Source organism: Bufo bufo, chromosome 5 (genome assembly GCF_905171765.1).
Source record: "Bufo bufo chromosome 5, aBufBuf1.1, whole genome shotgun sequence".
In the NCBI taxonomy this organism is placed as follows: domain Eukaryota; kingdom Metazoa; phylum Chordata; class Amphibia; order Anura; family Bufonidae; genus Bufo; species Bufo bufo.
This window is the reverse complement of record NC_053393.1, coordinates 271,575,723-271,598,032: the sequence shown is the minus strand read 5'-3', so window position 1 is coordinate 271,598,032 and position 22,310 is coordinate 271,575,723. Positions and strand designations below refer to the sequence as shown.

Below are 22,310 nucleotides of genomic sequence, written 5' to 3'. Positions count from 1 at the left end.
TTGCAAAAACACCCCATATGTGGTCGTAAACTACTGTTTGGCCGAACGGTAGCACATAGAAGGAGGGGAACACCATATGGGTTTTGGAAGGCAGATTTGGCAGGACTGGTTTTGTTTATACCATGTCCCATTTGAAGCCCCCTGTTGCACCCCTAGAATAGAAATTTCAAAAAAGTGACTCCATCTAAGAAAGTACACCCCTCAAGGTATTCAAAACTGGGTTTACAAACTTTGTTAACCCTTTAGGTGTTCCACAAGAGTTAATGGCAGATGGAGAAACAATTTTGAAATTTCTATTTTTTGGAAAATTTTCCAATATAATCAATTTTTTCCAGGAGTAAAACAAGGGTTAACTGCCAAACAACACTCAAAATGGGTTGCCCTGATTCTGTAGTTTGCAAAAACACCCCATATGTGGTCGTAAACTACTGTTTGGCCGAACGGTAGCACATAGAAGGAGGGGAACACCATATGGGTTTTGGAAGGCAGATTTGGCAGGACTGGTTTTGTTTATACCATGTCCCATTTGAAGCCCCCTGTTGCACCCCTAGAATAGAAATTTCAAAAAAGTGACTCCATCTAAGAAAGTACACCCCTCAAGGTATTCAAAACTGGGTTTACAAACTTTGTTAACCCTTTAGGTGTTCCACAAGAGTTAATGGCAGATGGAGAAACAATTTTGAAATTTCTATTTTTTGGAAAATTTTCCAATATAATCAATTTTTTCCAGGAGTAAAACAAGGGTTAACTGCCAAACAACACTCAAAATGGGTTGCCCTGATTCTGTAGTTTGCAAAAACACCCCATATGTGGTCGTAAACTACTGTTTGGCCGAACGGTAGCACATAGAAGGAGGGGAACACCATATGGGTTTTGGAAGGCAGATTTGGCAGGACTGGTTTTGTTTATACCATGTCCCATTTGAAGCCCCCTGTTGCACCCCTAGAATAGAAATTTCAAAAAAGTGACTCCATCTAAGAAAGTACACCCCTCAAGGTATTCAAAACTGGGTTTACAAACTTTGTTAACCCTTTAGGTGTTCCACAAGAGTTAATGGCAGATGGAGAAACAATTTTGAAATTTCTATTTTTTGGAAAATTTTCCAATATAATCAATTTTTTCCAGGAGTAAAACAAGGGTTAACTGCCAAACAACACTCAAAATGGGTTGCCCTGATTCTGTAGTTTGCAAAAACACCCCATATGTGGTCGTAAACTACTGTTTGGCCGAACGGTAGCACATAGAAGGAGGGGAACACCATATGGGTTTTGGAAGGCAGATTTGGCAGGACTGGTTTTGTTTATACCATGTCCCATTTGAAGCCCCCTGTTGCACCCCTAGAATAGAAATTTCAAAAAAGTGACTCCATCTAAGAAAGTACACCCCTCAAGGTATTCAAAACTGGGTTTACAAACTTTGTTAACCCTTTAGGTGTTCCACAAGAGTTAATGGCAGATGGAGAAACAATTTTGAAATTTCTATTTTTTGGAAAATTTTCCAATATAATCAATTTTTTCCAGGAGTAAAACAAGGGTTAACTGCCAAACAACACTCAAAATGGGTTGCCCTGATTCTGTAGTTTGCAAAAACACCCCATATGTGGTCGTAAACTACTGTTTGGCCGAACGGTAGCACATAGAAGGAGGGGAACACCATATGGGTTTTGGAAGGCAGATTTGGCAGGACTGGTTTTGTTTATACCATGTCCCATTTGAAGCCCCCTGTTGCACCCCTAGAATAGAAATTTCAAAAAAGTGACTCCATCTAAGAAAGTACACCCCTCAAGGTATTCAAAACTGGGTTTACAAACTTTGTTAACCCTTTAGGTGTTCCACAAGAGTTAATGGCAGATGGAGAAACAATTTTGAAATTTCTATTTTTTGGAAAATTTTCCAATATAATCAATTTTTTCCAGGAGTAAAACAAGGGTTAACTGCCAAACAACACTCAAAATGGGTTGCCCTGATTCTGTAGTTTGCAAAAACACCCCATATGTGGTCGTAAACTACTATTTGGCTAAACGGCAGGACATAGAAGAAGGGGAACGTCATTTTTGGAAGGCAGATTTTGCTGGACTGGTTTATTGACACCATGTACCCTTTCAAGCCCCCTGATGCACCCCTAGAGTAGAAACTCCATAAAAGTGACCCCATCTAGGAAACTACGGGATAAGGTGGTTGTTGTTTTGGGACTATTTTTGGGGTAAATTTGATTTTTGGTTGCTCTATATTAGTCTTTTTTGAGGCAATGTAACAAAAAAATGTAATTCTAAAATTGTTTCTACATTCACTATTTGGTTTTGTGGAACACCTAAAGGGTTAACATAGTTTGTAAAGTAACTTTTGAATACCTTGAGGGGTGTAGTTTCTTAGATGGGGTCACTTTTTTGGAGTTTCTAGTCTAGGCTACATCAGGGGGGGCTTCTAATGGGACATGGTGTCAAAAAAAAAACTGTCCATCAAAATCTGCCTTCCAGAAACCATATGGAGTTCCCTTCGTTCTATGCCCTGCCGTGCGGCTATATAGCCATTTACGACCACATATGGGGTGTTTCTGCAAACTACAGAATCGGGGCAATAAATATTTAGTTTTGTTTGGCTGTTAACCCTTGCTTTATTACCGGCAAAATGGATTCAAATTGAAATTTTGCCCAAAAATTGGTGTTTTGGCACAGTTTTTATTTTATATTTTTAACACCGTTCATCCGAGGCGTTTGGTCAAAAGTTATTTTTATAGCGACGACTTTTACGCACGCGACGATGCCCAATATGTATGGCTCTCAGACTTTGGAGACACTAAGCAGGCATCCTAAAACTGCGGCCCTCCAGATATTGTAAAACTACAATTCCCACCATGCCCTGCTGATGGCTGTAGGTTGTCTGGGCATGCTGGGAGTTATAGTTTTACAACATCTGGAGGGCCGCAGTTTGAGGATGCCTGCTCTAAAACTAATATTTTTTGGGGAAAGAAAAATTGTTTCCGTGTCTCCAAAGTCTGAGAGCCATAGTGTTTTATGTTCTCTAGTGGACTGTTGAGGATTATAAAAATTTAGTACTCCATGGAAGTGTGATACTCCCTGAAGCAATTGATAATGCAGAGGCCCGGATGATCGGGGCAAGTGTCACATTGAGTAGTGGTGTCCTTCCGTATCCCCCTCTTGTGACACACTCTGCACTTTTTTTGGGTTCGTCCCTTCTTTCCAGTATGGGGGACCACACCTGGAAAGTGTTGGCCAGGGACGATCCGGGCGCCTCCAATTCCCGAGGTACTCCGGCCTGCTCTTTCCCGGTCCGAAAAGATCAGGTCTTTGAGGACTGCCTCATAGAACTGGAGGAATGTCCCTGTGCTGCCAGCGCTTCGGGATAGTACAAAAGAGTTGTACATGGCAACCTGTACCAAGTAGACCGCAACTTTTTTGTACCATGCCCGGGTTTTGCGCATGGCGTTATATGGCGTGAGGACTTGATCAGAGAGATCAACTCCTCCCATATACCGATTGTAGTCGACGATACAATCGGGCTTGAGGACCGTTGCCGCGGTACCTCGCACAGGGACAGGGGTGGTGCCGTTACCGTGGATTGTGGACAGCATAAGGACATCCCTCTTGTCCTTATACCTGACCAGCAACAGGTTTCCACTGGTAAGGGCACGGGTCTCACCCCTGGGGATAGGTACCTGGAGGGGGTAGGCAGGGAGGCCGCGTTGATTTTTCCGCACGGTCCCACAAGCGAACGTGGATCTGGCGGCAAGGGACCTGAACAAGGGAATGCTGGTATAAAAGTTATCCACGTACAAGTGGTAACCATTATCCAGCAGTGGGTACATAAGGTCCCACACGAGTTTCCCGCTAACACCCAGAGTGGGGGGACATTCTGGGGGTTCAATACGGGAATCTCGCCCCTCGTACACACGAAATTTGTAAGTGTACCCTGAGGCACTCTCACAAATTTTGTATAGCTTCACGCCATACCTCGCCCGCTTTGTGGGAATGTATTGGCGGAAACTGAGTCTCCCCTTGAACGCAACGAGAGACTCATCAACCGCGACCTCCCTTCCAGGTACGTAGGCCTGCTGAAATGTGGCCCCAAAGTGATCGATGACCGGCCGTATCTTATACAGCCGGTCATAGGCAGGATCACTTCGGGGGGGACATGCTGCATTATCGGAATAATGCAGACATTTCCGGATGGCCTCAAACCGGTGACGTGTCATGACCATACTGTACAGTGGGGTCTGGTAGAGTATGTCCCCACTCCAGTATTGCCTGACACTGGGTTTTTGGACTAGACCCATATGCAGCACGAGGCCCCAAAATGTCCTCATTTCGGCTGCACTGACCGGCGTCCAGCCACCGGGTCTAGCCAAAACTGAGCCTGGGTTTTGAGCGACGAACTGTTGGGCGTACAGATTCGTCTGCTCCACCATCAGATTCACCAGTGAGTTACTGAAAAAAAAACTAAAATAGTCTATTTCAGTAAACCCCACTGTGGGAATCTGGATTCCAGGATTGCCAGCAAAATCCGGAATCTCAGGCTCAAAGTCCACTGGGGGACACCAGCTAAGTTCATCGGCAGGGGGCTCCGGTGGACTTATTTGGTGGGCCGGGAAACCAGTACGAACCCCAGGGCGGCTCGTACTAGGGTGGGCCACAGGATCCCTAGCATGTGGGGCCCCTGGCTCCGCCTGGCGGCGTCTCCGCCGCCTTGGTGGCTCATCGTCATCAGATGATGATGAGGAGGATGCGGATGACAAAAGGAATGTGGGGTCATCCTCATCCTCACTGGGGCTCTCAGAGTCGGAGGCAATCTGGGCCTATGCCTCCTCGGCCGAGAACATCCGGTGGGCCATGGGTGTGTGTGCGTGTAGGTGTGCGTGTGTGGCAAACTTTATTATATGTGCGTGTGTGTGGGGGCAACGGGTGTTCGCGTACTAAAAAGTCCAGGCAAAAAAATGGGCAAGTGTTAGAAAAAAAAAAAGTTAAAACTTGCTGATCAGCGGTACAACGCTGATCAGCGGTCGGTGGGGTGGTGGGGCGGGCGATGCGCTAACAGTGGACGGACGCTAAAAAGTGCCGGCCAGTCAGCGCACGCAGAAAAAAAAAAGTGGTGGTGAGTGGGGGGTGGGGGGTGCTGGTGGGGGGTGGGTGGGGGGGGGAGGCAGGTGGGGGGTGGGGAAGTGGCTGGTGGGGGGTGGGTGGGGGGGCAAGTGGCAGGAGGGGTCTGGGTTAGGGTTAGATGGAAGTTTGGAAGTTTGGAATAAAAGTACTTTTTTTTTTTTTTTTCTAACTTACTTTTCCCTTCTTTCCCTGCCTAACGGTGCCTCTCCCTCACTGACCCTAACCTACCTGGGTGGCGATGGGTGCAGGAGGGTGATGGATGCCGATTAGGGGGACACAGGAGCTCGTTCTGGACGGTGCTGCACGGTCAGGGTGCTGGACAGGAAGAGGAGGGGAGAGAGGAGCGCAGGAAGTTTGAATCTCGCGCCTCTCTCCCCTGCACCAATCAGCACCCTGGACAGCGGCATTCAGCACCAGGGCCAGCACCGCCTCTCCAAATCCTCGGACTGCGATAGGTGGTGTATAATTACGCCACCGATCGCAGTCTTTTTCCGGTTCATCGGGTCACAGGACACCCGAATGGACCGGAAACGCAGAAAACCGCAGGTCTGAATTGACCTGCGGTTTTCTGCGATCGCCGATACGGGGGGGTCAAATGACCCCCCCCTGCATTGTTACGGGATGCCGGCTGAATGATTTCAGCCGAAATCCCGTTCCGATTAACCCCTGCGGCGCCGGAGTTCCGATTTTAAGTCAGGACGTACCGGTACGTCCTCGGTCCTTAAGGACTCGGGAAATAGGGCGTACCGGTACGTCCTAGGTCCTTAAGGACTCGGGAAATAGGGCGTACCGGTACGTCCTAGGTCCTTAAGGGGTTAATGTATCCCTGATTTAAAAAAAAAAAGCATATAAAAATAAAAGCACAAACACTTAACAGGTATAACTGAATTTTACAGTGGGAAAAAACATGAGTATTCATAAATCAGATCTTTTCTGTGATTGAGATCCCTGGTTGCGCTACTTTCCAGAAAAAAGGTCCAATAGGATTCTTGATTGAGAATTTCCTTTTCAGATCACTGCTTCTGGAAAAGTTAAACACCCTTTCAATGCCTGATATAACTAGAGCTGTTAAATCACAATCATGTTCTTCTTTAAAGTGTCTTGACAGCATTGATATATTAACTGCTTTCTTGTTTTTCCTCATACAAACTTTCAAGGCATTACTTGTGCAAATAATAGGCCTGCACGATATATCGCCAAAGCAATCGTATCACGATAATCGACACTGGGTTTGCACATAAACCCTTGCGATAATCGACACTGGCTGACACTGATGTATCGCCGGGCGCTATGCTGCACAGCGTGGCCGGCGATGCATCAGTTACAGTGCGGGGAGGGGCTGGAGGCAAGTCGCGGCGGGCCCCTAACACACACAACTGTCTTTGTATGTAAAGTCTTTCTTTACTGCTGAAACAAACGCTCTCCTATTGATAAACTCCTATTAATAAAATCACCAGCCTCTGTACTCAATATGAATGCACTGCAGCGAGCGGGCCGGCCGGCGCATGACTTCAGGCCAGCCCGCTCGCTGCAGTGCATTCATAGTGAGTACAGAGGCTCGTGATTTTATCAATAGGAGAGCGATTGTTTCAGCAGTAAAGAAAAACTTTACATACAAAGACAGTTATGTGCGCGGTTTAGGACACATGTGGGGGCATTAATAAAGTAATGCTGTGACACATAGTGCCATGATGGGGACCAGCATAATATGCTATATGTGTGTCCATTCACACATATAGCATCTTATGCTGGCCCCCCTCATGGCTCTATGTGTCATAGCACACATCTCCCATAACAGTGCATCATCCACAGATTCCCCCCCCCCCCCCCCCCCGTAACAGTGTCATCCAAGGAATCCCTCATAACAGTGCCATCCACAGATCCTTCATAACAGTGCCATCCACAGATCCTTCATAACAGTGCCATCCACAGATCCTTCATAACAGTGCCATCCACAGATCCTTCATAACAGTGCCATCCACAGATCCTTCATAACAGTGCCATCCACAGATCCTTCATAACAGTGCCATCCACAGATCCTTCATAACAGTGCCATCCACAGATCCTTCATAACAGTGCCATCCACAGATCCTTCATAACAGTGCCATCCACAGATCCCCATAACAGTGCCATCCACAGATCCTTCATAACAGTGCCATCCAAAGAATCCCTCATAACAGTGTCATCCACAGATCCCCATAACAGTGTCATCCACATATCCCCCATAACAGTGTCATCCACATATCCCCCATAACAGTGTCATCCACATATCCCCCATAACAGTGTCATCCACATATCCCCCATAACAGTGCGTCATCCACAGGTCCCCCATAACAGTGTCATCCACATATCCCCCATAACAGTGCGTCATCCACAGGTCCCCCATAACAGTGCGTCATCCACAGGTCCCCCATAACAGTGCGTCATCCACAGGTCCCCCATAACAGTGCGTCATCCACAGGTCCCCCATAACAGTGCGTCATCCACAGGTCCCCCATAACAGTGCGTCATCTACAGGTCCCCCATAACAGTGCGTCATCCACAGGTCCCCCATAACAGTGCGTCATCCACAGGTCCCCCATAACAGTGTCCGTCATCCACAGGTCCCCCATAACAGTGCGTCATCCACAGGTCCCCCATAACAGTGCGTCATCCACAGGTCCCCCATAACAGTGCGTCATCCACAGGTCCCCCATAACAGTGCGTCATCCACAGGTCCCCCCTAACAGTGCGTCATCCACAGGTCCCCCATAACAGTGCGTCATCCACAGGTCCCCCATAACAGTGCGTCATCCACAGGTCCCCCATAACAGTGCGTCATCCACAGGTCCCCCATAACAGTGCGTCATCCACAGGTCCCCCATAACAGTGCGTCATCCACAGGTCCCCCATAACAGTGCGTCATCCACAGGTCCCCCATAACAGTGCGTCATCCACAGGTCCCCCATAACAGTGCGTCATCCACAGGTCCCCCATAACAGTGCGTCATCCTCAGGTCCCCCATAACAGTGCGTCATCCACAGGTCCCCCATAACAGTGCGTCATCCACAGGTCCCCCATAACAGTGCGTCATCCACAGGTCCCCCATAACAGTGCGTCATCCACAGGTCCCCCATAACAGTGCGTCATCCACAGGTCCCCCATAACAGTGCGTCATCCACAGGTCCCCCATAACAGTGCGTCATCCACAGGTCCCCCATAACAGTGCGTCATCCACAGGTCCCCCATAACAGTGCGTCATCCACAGGTCCCCCATAACAGTGCGTCATCCACAGGTCCCCCATAACAGTGCGTCATCCACAGGTCCCCCATAACAGTGCGTCATCCACAGGTCCCCCATAACAGTGCGTCATCCACAGGTCCCCCATAACAGTGCGTCATCCACAGGTCCCCCATAACAGTGCGTCATCCACAGGTCCCCCATAACAGTGTCCGTCATCCACAGGTCCCCCATAACAGTGCGTCATCCACAGGTCCCCCATAACAGTGCGTCATCCACAGGTCCCCCATAACAGTGCGTCATCCACAGGTCCCCCATAACAGTGTCCGTCATCCACAGGTCCCCCATAACAGTGCGTCATCCACAGGTCCCCCATAACAGTGCGTCATCCACAGGTCCCCCATAACAGTGCGTCATCCACAGGTCCCCCATAACAGTGCGTCATCCACAGGTCCAGGTACACCTCTGATGGTGGGCGTGTAGCAATGGTAGTGTACAAGCCACCAGCGCTGTATCGGCCATAGCGCGGCCGTGAATAACCGCTGTTTAATTAGATGGAACCACGCCTACTGAGCAGAGCTAGAGCGGCGGGGAGCAGGTGACTGGTGAGGAGTGGTAAGTCCTCCATCCTCCCCGCCTTTTGTATACAGCAATATGCTCCAGTGTGAAAGTATTACTTTGTCATACTATAGATTATACAATCTGGGGACATATACAGAGGAGTTTGATTATCCCATATAAGCAAGACTAATACTAATACTGTTCCTTTTCAGGCAGTAAATCATTTAATTATTAACTTGTCCAAATTGACGACTATATGTAGGTACAAATGTAACCTGATCTGATGTATTTTTCCTATTCTTATTTTTAATAGCTTCTGTTTATTATTTTCCTCAGTTAAATCCACCCTATTTAGTTGTTTTATCTTATTTAAAGCATCCTTTTAGAATACTTTCTGAATATCCTCTTCTCTAAAGCTCTCAATTGCATTCCCACATTGCACCTTAAAAAATGCATCATCTGAACAGTTCCTGTGAATTCTAATTAATTCTCCATACAGTACAGTATATTGTTCACCACATATCGTGGATGATGCCAGTAGCATAGTGTTCCCCCTTACCTCTTTTCTATAATTGCAAGTTGCAAATATTGCAGAAAGACATTCTAATCACTCATTAAAGGGGCTGTATACAATATATCGATCGGCACTGCGGGAAATAGAGTGGCGGTACGCGTTTTCCAGGGCAGGCGTCCCATGTAGATAAAAGGAAAAAACGGACCGGCACTCGCTGTTGGTATATAATAATGTGATTTATTGTCACATTCCAGTGACGCGTTTCGGCATACAATCAGTTTGGTAAAGGCAGATTGTATGCCGAAACGCGTCACTGGAATGTGACAATAAATCAAAAGATTATATACTAACAGCGAGTGTCGGTCCGTTTTTCCTTTAATTAAACTGGTTGTCTCGGTTCAGAGCTGAACCCGGACATACACCCATTTTCACAAAGGCCTCCAATACCTGCCAGAATGGTTCTCATGGGGGGGGGGGGGGGGGGGGCGCGAACGGACACTCTTGTGGACCTTTTGGGAGCGATTGAAAGATTGGGGTTGGATACTTATCTAAAAGATGATCTGCTGTATTCTGGTCCAGAACACCTAATGTCACCCCTTCTTGTAATAATTTACTCAAACATTAGTTGAGTCACATTCTGATCTGCAATGTATCATTTAACATACTATATCTGTATTGACTTGTTTGTATAGACCCCCATTTTGCAAAACTACAATCTCCCTTTGTCCGCATTTCTTACGATAGGATCAGAGTTTTCCTTCAATTCCCGTAGTGCCTTCCTTTCCTCCATGGACATATTGTCCTTAAAATGGCACTCACTTTTAATTCTATCTAACTGCAGCAGGAATTCCTGGGGTAAAAGTCTGGATTGGGATAGCAAACTGGGTTTTGAGACTATCATCATCTTCAACTGCCTCAAAGTGTAAACCCTGCAACATCAGGTGGTTATTTTTTTTCTGTCAAATTCAAAGGCCTAATGTCCACTGTATCATCCCATAGAGAAATATGCATTACATCTTGTTTATTCAGTATCTCCTGATTATTAAATTCATTCGCTATTAAGCTAAAGTATAACTGTTAGGTAACGAGCTAATTAATTCACATTCTTGATTGTATGGAAAACATCGGTCAGTCATAGGGACAAACTTGAGTCCCTTGCTCAGTAATGTGTTTCAGATCATACATAACAAAACTGAGTGCTTTATGTTTTTTAGATTTATTTCTATCATTTCCACTTTCTCTTTGATTTCCATACTTATCATCTCTTTTCTTATTTTTGTGTTGTGTTTTATTTTCCTGATTTTTATTTCTGGATTTATGAGATGATATGACAGTGAAATCCGTTAGTTCATCAGATGTTATTAACAAAGAGTCTTGTGAAGTTTCCACACTTGTAAAACTCACAGTATGTTGGGAATCTAGAAGATGTTGCTGGAACTTATTTTTCTTCTTAATTATAGATTCTATCGATATCTTTTTCCTCCCATATCCCTTGCAGTATTTTTTTCTTGATGGGAAACAATATGACAATATTGTATTCCTATCATTCAAAAACTCTTGAGAATAGATGTGGAAACCTATTGCAAAGACATTCATCTTCAACGATAGCTGGATATGGCATCTTATAGCAAAGGTATTTTGGAGGTAAAGCTGTAAGTTGCTTATTTAAGAGAGGAATTCCTTAGACTCCTTTGGATCTCTAAGCAGGCAGAGGCCTATAATATGTCCAACTGGTGGTAACAAGTTGGGGGGGTGTACCTGCACAGTCTGAAAATGGAAGCACTGATTGGATAGAGTAAGTCTGTGCAGGGACACACCCCTAACTTGTTACCACCCCTCTGTACTCTTACTGCAGACTGCTAGCAATTCATTCATAACTTCTAGTAGAAATAATAGAGGAATGGCACAAAATAGAGCCATAAAAATAGATGTGGCCGGATTGTTATTACATGGGGAATGCATGAGGCTATTAAAACAGGCATGTCAAGAGTGGCGACAGGTACTCTTTAACTGCGTGGGCTAATATCACCAATTCACTAAATGTGTTCCCCACACCCTCTCCCTTAACTTTAGTCTCTCTCTTGCCTTGTCTATAAGACCAGCAGTCTTAACACATCTGGTAATTTGTGGAACCGGATTGCAATTGCAGATAATGCACCTTAACTCAGTCCTTGGCGAAGAACACAACCACAATCTAGTTCCCTCCCTTCCAATCTCTTACCTCAAGAACAGAAAGCAAAAAACGGAGTGAGACACAAAAGGAGGGGGGAAAAAAAAATAGGAAGGGAATAGTGGTGGAATAGAAAGACAAGTGGTGATAGGGGATAAGGAAGAGTGCCAGTGGAACACCTGAAAGAGGCAGAGATCATGAAGATGTTGAGGTGATAGGCTGCAACCCACAAAACCAAAAGAGTGGCACAGACTCACCAGGTATGGTGGACCGTATGTCTGAACAATAAAACCAAGAAGTGTATGGGGCGCCACAGTATGTTTTCCAAGTGAATAGAATAAAACTGCACAATTGGTATAAAAAAAGAGCAATCTTATTTTTTAGCTCATAAAAGGTATACACAATGATTCGAATTATAACCCTACGACATACACAAAAAATCATCATAGGCCAGTTGAATTGAATATGTCACTTACTTCACTAGGAAGGAGGGTGTACAAGATAAACTCAAGACACTTGACACCCTCGCCGAGATCGCCTGTAGTATGTTAAAACCACCACGTCCACAAGAATGATAACCCGGGGTACTTCCAAACATAAGGTGCTTTATTATAAACAAGCTCAATGCGTTTCGGGGGAATGTATATAGAATCCCCTTCTTCAGAAGCATAGACAGTCCTTAGCAAGAACCACAACCACAATCTAGTTCCCTCCCTTCCAATCTCTTACCTCGATGTACATCAAATCCAAAGCCTGCTCAAAAATTAGGGAAGGTGACTAAAAAAACTTTCCTGGTTTGAAAAGATGTTTCTCACCCACAAAACATCTAAACATAAATTAGCCACTCTACTCCCACTTACTGCTCAAATAATTCTCAACCAACCATCCCTCACTTTGTGGGAATCGGAATTGGGGAGAAGTCTATCCAAGACTAAAAAAAATAATTTTTTTGTGACACATTTCCATGCCTTCTCTAGGTGCATCAAACTCCAAGAGAATCTTTAAAAACTCCTAACTAGATAGTATAGAACACTTGAACTCCTGTACAGCTAGCCCACTCTGACAGCAGAGATGCAACTCGGCAATGTTTTCTCCATCACATATCTGGTGGCATTGCCCTCTGCCCACTTCCTGCTGGCAGACGAAAGTATCACACATTCAGGCAGTGTGTTTTAGAGACTTTAAGTCAACCATAGAATTGGTCACTTTAGGATTTCAACAAACTCATTCACATCATCAAAGACATCACTATTTACACACCTGATGGCAGGAGCCAAATGTTTGATCCCACTTGTATGGCTGAAACAAGACCCACCATCAGCCTGTCAATGATTCAAGCACGTTGACCATATTTGTCATGTGAAAATCTGTGGGCCATGGTTACATTACACTGTAATGACATGAGGGTTCTCCTTAAATTCCAACTTCTTAATCAGTCTAATGCTCCATTCACACGTCCGCAGTGTTTTGCGGATCCGCAAAACACCGGGCCGGCACCCCAATAGAAGTGCTTATTCTTGTCCACAGCTGCGGACAAGAATAGGACATGTTCTATTTTTTTGCGGAGCCGCGGACCGGAAATGCGGATGCGGACAGCACACTGTGTGCTGTCCGCATCTTTTCCATCCCCATTGAAAATGAATGGGTCCGCACCAAAAGTGTGGACATGTGAATGGACCCTTAGTGTGCATTCACACAACCGTATAAATGGATCCGCATCCGTTCCGCAATTTTTCTAGAACTGGTGCGGACCCATTCATTTCAATGGGGCTGCAAAAGATGCGAACAGCTCACCGTGTGCTGTCCGCATCCGTTGTTATTTTCTGCGGCCCCGCAAAAAATATGGAGCATGCCCTATTCTTGTCCGCAGTTGCGGACAAGAATAGGCATTCTCTTTATAGCGCTGGCCATGTGCGGTCCGCAAAATGCAGAATGCACATGGCCGGTATCCGTGTTTTGCGGATCCACAATTTGCGGACCGCAAAACACTTACGGTCGTGTGAATGCACCCTTAAATGTAGGATTACACTTTATCAGCTACTAGTTGATGATGGAACTCTCCTTTAGGGACCTTCCTTGCCTGACAATTATTAGGGATTAAAGGGAGCCTGTCAAGTTGAACATGGTGTCTGAGCTGCAGGCAGCTTGTTATAGAACATGTTATAGAGAAGATTGATCTATGATTTTATGGGGAAAGATTCAGCAAAACTTGTAATTTATACATTTAAATTCCTGTTAATTCTGGGCTTTGAAGTCAAGGAGGCGGTCCTGTCAGTGATTGACAGCTGTCAAGCACTGATAGGACCACCTCCTTGACTTCAAAGCCCAAAATGTATAGGAATTTAAATGAATGAAATACAAGTTTTACTAAATCTTTCCCCAGAAAACTATATATCAGTCTGCACAGCTCCTCCTGTTCTGTATCCCGCTGTCTGCAGCTCAGATTCCATTTTCAATGTGAGATTCTGTTTAATATCTCAGTATTTTGATATATAGACCTCAAAAAACAATATCTATCTCAAGTCCAAATTGTTCAGCTCTCCCTCTGTTTCTTCTCCTCATCACCTTCCCACCCCCGCCCTATCTCAGTTGCCCACACACACACACTCCCCACTTATCTTCTGTTACTGTCAAGTTAAGCCTTCTCAGTGCTCAAATCCGTGAGCAGGTGGTCAGTGATGCATCCGTGAAGCTATCTGTGAAGGATCCGTGTTGGGTCCGTGCGTCCGTTTTTTGCTGTCCTTGTGACATCTGTGTTTAACTGACACTGAACAGCTGAAAAATAATTTTCAAAGCATCTCTTCCTAATGATCCGTGAAACACGGATGCAATGCGGATGGCATCCATGTTGCATCAGTGGTTTTCACTGACCCATAGACTATAATGAGTGTGATGAATTTGTAAACACGGAAAAATTAAGCATGCATCCGTGCTGAAAACTGACCCACGGACCGCGCTTAAACACTGATGTCTGAATACACATATTAAAATTAATGGGGACGTGTGCTGTCTGTGGAGAACATGTACAGCACACGTCCGTGAAACACTGACGGGGTGTGAATGAGGCTTTGCTCTTCTAATACAGAAACAGAAAACTAAACAGAATTAATAAAAAATACAATTATATTCAAATGCATTTAAAACATGATATTGTGTATCCACTAGCAGATTTAATTACCACTTATGCGTTATGTAGCAGTCCTATTTGCTGTTACGGGTTGTTGGTCATTGCATGCTCGTGAACTATTTTGACATTACCATGTATGAGGTTTAATTTCAAATGCCTTCTGTTTTTAAAAATTGTAAAATATATATATATATATTTTTTTTTTTTACTCCTATAGACTCCATTTCTGTTAATGACGCTAGCCCTCCAGCTTCGTTGAATTCATTACAGCCACATATGGTGAATACACAAAGCTCACCAGGTCCTAAGCGACCTGGTAACACATTGAGGAAATGGCTAACAAGCCCTGTGAGGAGACTTAGCAGTGGAAAAGCTGATGGACATGTGAAAAAGATGGCTCATAAACATAAAAAAAGTAGAGATGTGCGCAAAAACACAGATTCCAGCTATCAAAAGGACTCTGATGACAGTGCAGCAACACCGCAAGATGAGACCATTGAAGAGGTTAGTAAATTGGCATAGATGGTACGTTTCCTATTTTACACCATGAACTGATATAATTAGTGTACTGTATGTCAACTGTTGTATGCAGTCCTCTTTTCCCTCCTGCAGGACTGTCTAAATGTTCACATATTTCCTAAACTTGTGCACAGTTTTTGCTCCTTTAATAGAGCAAATAGGAGACCTAAAGCAGGAGTAAGATGCAGCTGCAGTTTCCCATTCTTTGTTTTGTTGACATCACTCGAGGGTAAGAGGGGGCAGCATAGTGTAGATATCCAGTTGTATCAGAGCTCACAAAACCTCTCTAGCACCCCTGCGACCTGCACAGTAAGCAAGTTTGAAGAAAATGAACATGTGCTGAAACTAGCAGGTGGAAGAAAAAAATTCTAAATGTGCAATTTAAGTTCTGTTCACACTAGCCAAATCGCCTCCCTTTAAAACAGAAACCATGACATTGTGACTTATCCATTTTCATTCAAAGCCAATTGGTGCCCAGCAGACCCCATTTATTTCTAATTTGGTTCCTTTGAGCTTTGTGTGATTTGTCAGCAAGTACAGCACTGTGTGATGTGCTATTGTTACCATCAAAAGTGGCAGAAAATCATATAGAGCATGCTGATGGTGCAGCTGGTTGTCAGTGATAGCCAGACTCTCCTCATAGAGCCGCTTTATTTCCGTCCCTGATAGAGTTGAGCGGACACCTGGATGTTCGGGTTCGGCTGAAGTTTGGAAAAAAGTTTGAGTTAAGGACCCGAACTTGACCCCGAACCTGAACCCTATTGAAGTCAATGGGGACCCGATCTTTTGAGCACTAAAATGGCTGTAAAAATGTCATGGAAATGGCTAGAGGGCTGCAAATGGCATCAAATGTGGTTAAGAGCATGGCAAGTGCTCTGCAAACAAATGTGGATAGGGAAATGACTTTAAATAACATAAAATACGTAAAAATTATAATCTTGATCTAGGAGGACGAGGTCCATATGGAGTAGGTGGAAGTGGTGGTGGAGGTGTAGGTAGCCTACACTGTTTTTTTGTTTTAAATTTTATTTTTTAAATTGGGGTACACCCCAAAACATTGGGAAATTTAACCTGTGATAACCCCCTGCAGTCGTGCTAAACACACATTCAGACAATACACTGGCTGCAGGGCAGGCCAGCACCTCCAAGGGGTAAAGGGCAAGCTCAGGCCATGTGACCAATTTGGAGACCCAGAAGTTGCAGGGGCTGACCCCTGTCAGTCAGTTCGTGTAGGCGTGGACAAACTTACTGCCCCACCATGTCGCACCTCCCCGTGATGTTCACGATCCAATTGGATATCTGCTCTATCAACTTTCGATGTTCTTTTCTGCGCCTACCATGGTGATCACGGGTGGCGGGGAATCAGGGTTCTACGCCGGAGAGGGAGCATGAGAAAGAGAGACCACATCCAAGGGAGGATTCATTTTTTCAAATTTAAAATTATAGAGTTTAATTATGGGAGAAATTATTAAAGCATAAAAGGGTGACAACTTTTTAAAGTTTAAGCATTGAATGAAAGGATGTGGCGCGCATTAATTACTGAAGAATTTATTAAATTTTATTCCCTGTCACCTATGCAGAGCAGGGGTTTATTCACGTCTAAAATTGTATAATGTCAACCCAAGAATGTAACAGAAAAATTTGTGAAATTTATTAACTTGTCTACTTGATAGAGCAGGGGTCTTTGACAGAAAAAAATTGTTTGTCACCCGAAAATGTTAAAGAAAATTATTGAAATTTATTAAGCTGTCAACTAGGTAGATGAGGGGTACATCACACCCAAAAATTGGTGAATTTCACCTAAAAATGTAAATGACAATTTTTTTATTTATTTTTTGTTAACCTGTCTAATAAGTATAGCAGTGGTACTATACACCCAAAAATTTGTGAATTTCACCTGAAAATGTAAATGACAAAGTAGTGAAATGACATAAAATAAAATACGTACAAATAAAAAATAAAAAATTTGATTTATGAGGTGGAGTTCCATATGGAGTAGGAGTTTGAGGAGGCGGTGTAGGTGGAAGCGGTGGTGGAGGAGGACGAGGTAGCCAACACAGGTTTTTAGTTTTAATTTAATTTTTTTAAATTAGGGTACACTCCAAAAGAGTGTGAAATATTCAAAATACAAGAATGGGAAACTGCGCAATTGCGCTGCAGTATAACAATGGCTGGTTAGGGCCGGTATACATGTCTATTCTGCACAAGGTATGGACAAGTCCTGAGGGATCCATGCCTGGTGCATTTTAATTAACGTGAGTTTGTCCACATTGGCTGTGGACAGGCGGCTGCGCTTGTCTGTGATGACGCCCCTTGCCGTGCTAAACACACGTTCAGATACTACACTGGCTGCAGGGCAGGCCAGCACCTCCAAGGCGTAAAGGGCAAGCTCAGGCCATGTGCCCAATTTGGATACCCAGAAGTTGAAGGGGGCAGACCCGTCATTCAGTACGTGTAGGCATGAAATGCTGCCTCCTGCTAAGATATTCCATATCAGCTGGTGGTGCTGGATGTTGTGGCGTGCTGACAAAGCTTTTCCACATTTCGGCCATGCTAACCCTGCCTTCTGAGGTGCTGGCGGTGCCCAGCTGCGTTGGCCACCTCTTCCTCTGCCTTCGCCTTGTGCTTCCACTGTGCCCCCGCTGTCAGGTGGGAATGCCACCAGCAGCGCGTCTACCAGCGTGCGCTTGTACTCGCGCATCTTACGATCACGCTCCAGTGAGGGAATTAAAGGGACACTGACAGGCCAAATCAGCATATTTAGTTATACACTCACCTAAAGAATTATTAGGAACACCATACTAATACGGTGTTGGACCCCCTTTTGCCTTCAGAACTGCCTTAATTCTACGTGGCATTGATCCAACAAGGTGCTGAAATCATTCTTTAGAAATGTTGGCCCATATTGATAGAATAGCATCTTGCAGTTGATGGAGATTTGAGGGATGCACATCCAGGGCACGAAGCTCCCGTTCCACCACATCCCAAAGATGCTCTATTGGGTTGAGATCCGGTGACTGTGGGGGGCCATTTTAGTACAGTGAACTCATTGTCATGTTCAAGAAACCAATTTGAAATGATTCGAGCTTTGTGACATGGTGCATTATCCTGCTGGAAGTAGCCATCAGAGGATGGATACATGTTCTCATTCTGTTTACGCCAAATTCGGACTCTACCATTTGAATGTCTCAACAGAAATCGAGACTCATCAGACCAGGCAACTTTTTTCCAGTCTTAAACAGTCCAATTTTGGTGAGCTCGTGCAAATTGTAGCCTCTTTTTCCTGTTTGTAGTGGAGATGAGTGGTACCCGATGGGGTCTTATGCTGTTGTAGCCCATCCGCCTCAAGGTTGTGCTTGTTGTGGCTTCACAAATGCTTTGCTGCATACCTCGGTTGTAACAAGTGGTTATTTCAGTCAACGTTGCTCTTCTATCAGCTTGAATCAGTCGGCCCATTCTCCTCTGACCTCTAGCATCCACAAGGCATTTTTGCCCACAGGACTGCCGCATACTGGATGTTTTTCCCTTTTCACACCATTCTTTGTAAACCCTAGAAATGGTTGTGCGTGAAAATCCCAGTAACTGAGCAGATTGTGAAATACTCAGACCGGCCCGTCTGGCACCAACAACCATGCCACGCTCAAAATTGCTTAAATCACCTTTCTTTCCCATTCTGACATTCAGTTTGGAGTTCAGGAGATTGTCTTGACCAGGACCACCCCCCTAAATGCATTGAAGCAACTGCCATGTGATTGGTTGACTAGATAATTGCATTAATGAGAAATAGAACAGATGTTCCTAATAGTTCTTTAGGTGAGTGTATATATGACATTACAGGTCTTATACAGTCTATTAAAAGCATCTAAGTATCCCCCCTGTCCACCTTATAATTACCGAAAAATAAAGTTTTATAACCTGCCTGTCTCGTCACCAATCTGCCCAAGGGGCGGCGTTTCATCTCAAAATGCGCCCAGCCAGCCGCTCCCAACTGCCGTTCTGAAGCCCCGCCCAGCTCATCAATATTCACTTCGCTGGGCGGCGGCTACAACTCTCCCCAGTCACGATCCTGCGCATGGGCAATTGAATCCTCCTGGCATCGTTCATGTCTAATCTTCTGCGCCTGCGCCCCGCCGTGGTTACATCGCGCCTGCGTACACACCCAGCCTGCGTCTTCGAGGCCGATGCAGCCTCTGCTTTATGCGCATGCGCCGGGCACTTGAGTCGGGGAGAGTTGTAGCCGCCGCCCAGCGAAGTGAATATTGATGAGCTGGGCGGGGCTTCAGAACGGCAGTTGGGAGCGGCTGGCTGGGCGCATTTTGAGATGAAACGCCGCCCCTTGGTAAGAATTGGTGACGAGACAGGCAGGTTATAAAACTTTATTTTTCGGTATTTATAAGGTGGACAGGGGGGATACTTAGATGCTTTTAATAGACTGTATAAGACCTGTAATGTCATATATATAACTAAATATGCTGATTTGGCCTGTCAGTGTCCCTTTAAGGACGGCACGTTGTCCTTGTAACGGGGATCCAGCAGCGTGGCCACCCAGTAATCAGCACAAGTTAGAATGTGGGCAACTCGGCGGTCGTTGCGGAGACACTGCAGTATGTAATCACTCATGTGTGCCAGGCTGCCCTGAGGCAACGAAAAGCTGGCCTCTGTGGGAGGTGTATCGTCTGTGTCCTCTGTATCCTCCCAGCCACGCACCAGTGATGGCCATGAGCTGGTCTGGGTGCCACCCTGCTGTGAACATGGTTCCTCCTCCTCCACAATTTTTTGTTTTAACCTGTCTACTAGGTATAGCAGTGGTACATCACACCCAAAAATTGGTGAATTTCAACTGAAAATGTAACTGACTATTATTTTTGTTTAGCCTGTCTACTAGGTATAGCAGTGGTACTATACACCTGAAAATGTAAATGACAATAAAAATTTTATTTTTTTACCGGTCTACTAGGTATAGCAGTGGTACATCACACCCAAAAATTGTCATCCTCCAGAACTGTGCTCTGGCTGGACAATTGTGTACCTTGGGTTTGTGGGTGCAGGAACCCAACCTCGGAGCCAATTGTGAATGGCCGGAAACCCTACGAAATGATCCCTCTTTCTCCTGTGCCACATCATCGCCAGGAGCGTTTTTTCAAGAGGGCATAGAAGTGGGATAGTAACACTGAGAACGGCGTTATCGGCACTGGCCATGTTGGTGGAGTACTCGAAACAGCGCAACAAGGAACACGGGTCTCGCATGGAGGCCCAGTCATTGGTGGTGAAGTGGTGCTGTTCCGCCGAGCGAATCACCCGTGCGTGCTGCAGCTGAAACTCCACTATCGCCTGCTGCTGCTCGCACAGTTTGGCCAGCATGTGCAAGGTGGAGTTCCACCTTGTGGGCACGTCGCATATGAGGCGGTGAGCGGGAACCTGAAGTTACGCTGCAGCGCTGACAGGCGAGCAGCAGCAGGATGAGAACGCCGAAAGCGCGCACAGACAGCCCGCACTTTATGCAGCAGCTCTGACATATCGGGGTAATTTTTAAGGAATCTCTGCACCACCAAATTCAGCACATGTGTCAGGCAAGGGATGTGCGTCAAACCGGCTAGTCCAAGAGCTGCTATGAGATTTCGACCATTATCGCACACCACCATGCCAGGCTTGAGGCTCACTGGCACAAACCACTCATCGGTCTGTTGTTCAAGGCCCGTCCACAGCTCCTGCGAGGTGTGGGGTTTGTCCCCCAAACAGAAGTTTTAAAACAGCCTGCTGTCGTTTACCCCTGGCTGTCCTGAAGTTGGTAGTGAAGGTGTTACGCTGACCAGACGAGGAGCCGGTAGATGATGAGGATAACTGAAGCGCCCTGCAATCCTCGGTGGTGGAAGGACATGCGCCAAGCTGCTATCCACCTCAGGCCCAGCCACCACTGCATTTACCCAGTGTGCTGTTATGGAGATAGAACGTCCCTGACCGTACTTACTGGTCCACGTATCCGTAGTGAGGTGCACCTTGCCACAGATGGCGTTGCACAGTGCACACCTGATTTTGTCCCCCACTTGGTTGCGCAGAGAAGGGATGACTCGCCTGGAAAAGTAGTGGCGGCTGGGCACAATGTACTGTGGGACAGCCACCGCCATAAGGCCTTTAAAACTATCCGTCTCCACCAGACGGAATGACAGCATTTCAAAGGCCAGTAATTTTGAAATGGTGGCATTCAGGGCTAGTGATCGTTGGTGGGTAGGGGGGTACATCCTCTTTCTCTCCAGCGTTTGGGAGATTGAGCGCTAAACGCTTCTGTGGGACATTGTGGAGATGCTTGGTGACCCAGGTGGTGGTGTTGCTGGAAGATCCTCTGTTTGCGGGGTGGCAGGTCGCACTGTCACTCCAGAGGTGGATGAAGAGGCCGAGACTGCAGCAGAAGAGGAAGCAGGAGGAGCCAGAGACCTTTCTTGGTTTTTGATGTGTCTACTCCACTGCAGCTCGTGCTTAGCACTTAAATGCCTGGTCATGCAGGTTGTGCTCAGGTTGAGAACGTTTATGCCTCGCTTCAGGCTCTGATTGCACAGCGTGCAAACCACTAGTTTCTTGTCGTCAGCATATTGTCTGAAGAACTGCCACGCCAGGGAACTTCTTGGAGCTGGCTTTGTTGTGCTCGGTCCATTGCTGCAGTGGCCAGTAGCAGGCGTACTGTCTAGAGGACGGCCGCTCCGCTTTTGCACCCTGCTCCCTCTTCTGCTGTGCTGGTGGCTCTGTGCGACCACCGCCTCTTCCTCCGAGCTACATAGGTCACTCGCATGACCTTGATTCCATGTGGGGTCGAGGACCTCATCGTCCTCCACATCATCTTCCACCCAGTCTTCACCCCTGCCTTCCTTGTTGGTCTGCACACTTTCGAAAGCCCCAGCAGTTGGCACCTGTGTTTCGTCATCATCAGAGACGTGCTGCGGTGGTCCTCCCATGTACTCATCTTGAAAGATAAGTGGTTGGGCAGCGGTGCACTCAATCTCTTCCACTTCTGGGGCAGGGCTAGGTGGATGGCCCTGGGAAACCCTGCTAACAGAGTCATCAAAAAGCAGAAGAGACTGCTGCATGACT

The 22,310-nt window shown here is 45.9% G+C and overlaps 1 protein-coding gene across 1 annotated transcript in view; it reads left to right on the top strand.

The window, feature by feature from the left end:
- TRIO (trio Rho guanine nucleotide exchange factor) overlaps positions 1-22,310 on the top strand; it is a 796,191-nt gene that overhangs the window by 541,903 nt on the left and 231,978 nt on the right. Inside the window, 1 exon segment of the mRNA XM_040431356.1 lies at positions 14,926-15,212. Within this exon segment, the coding sequence (XP_040287290.1) occupies positions 14,926-15,212 (287 nt within the window).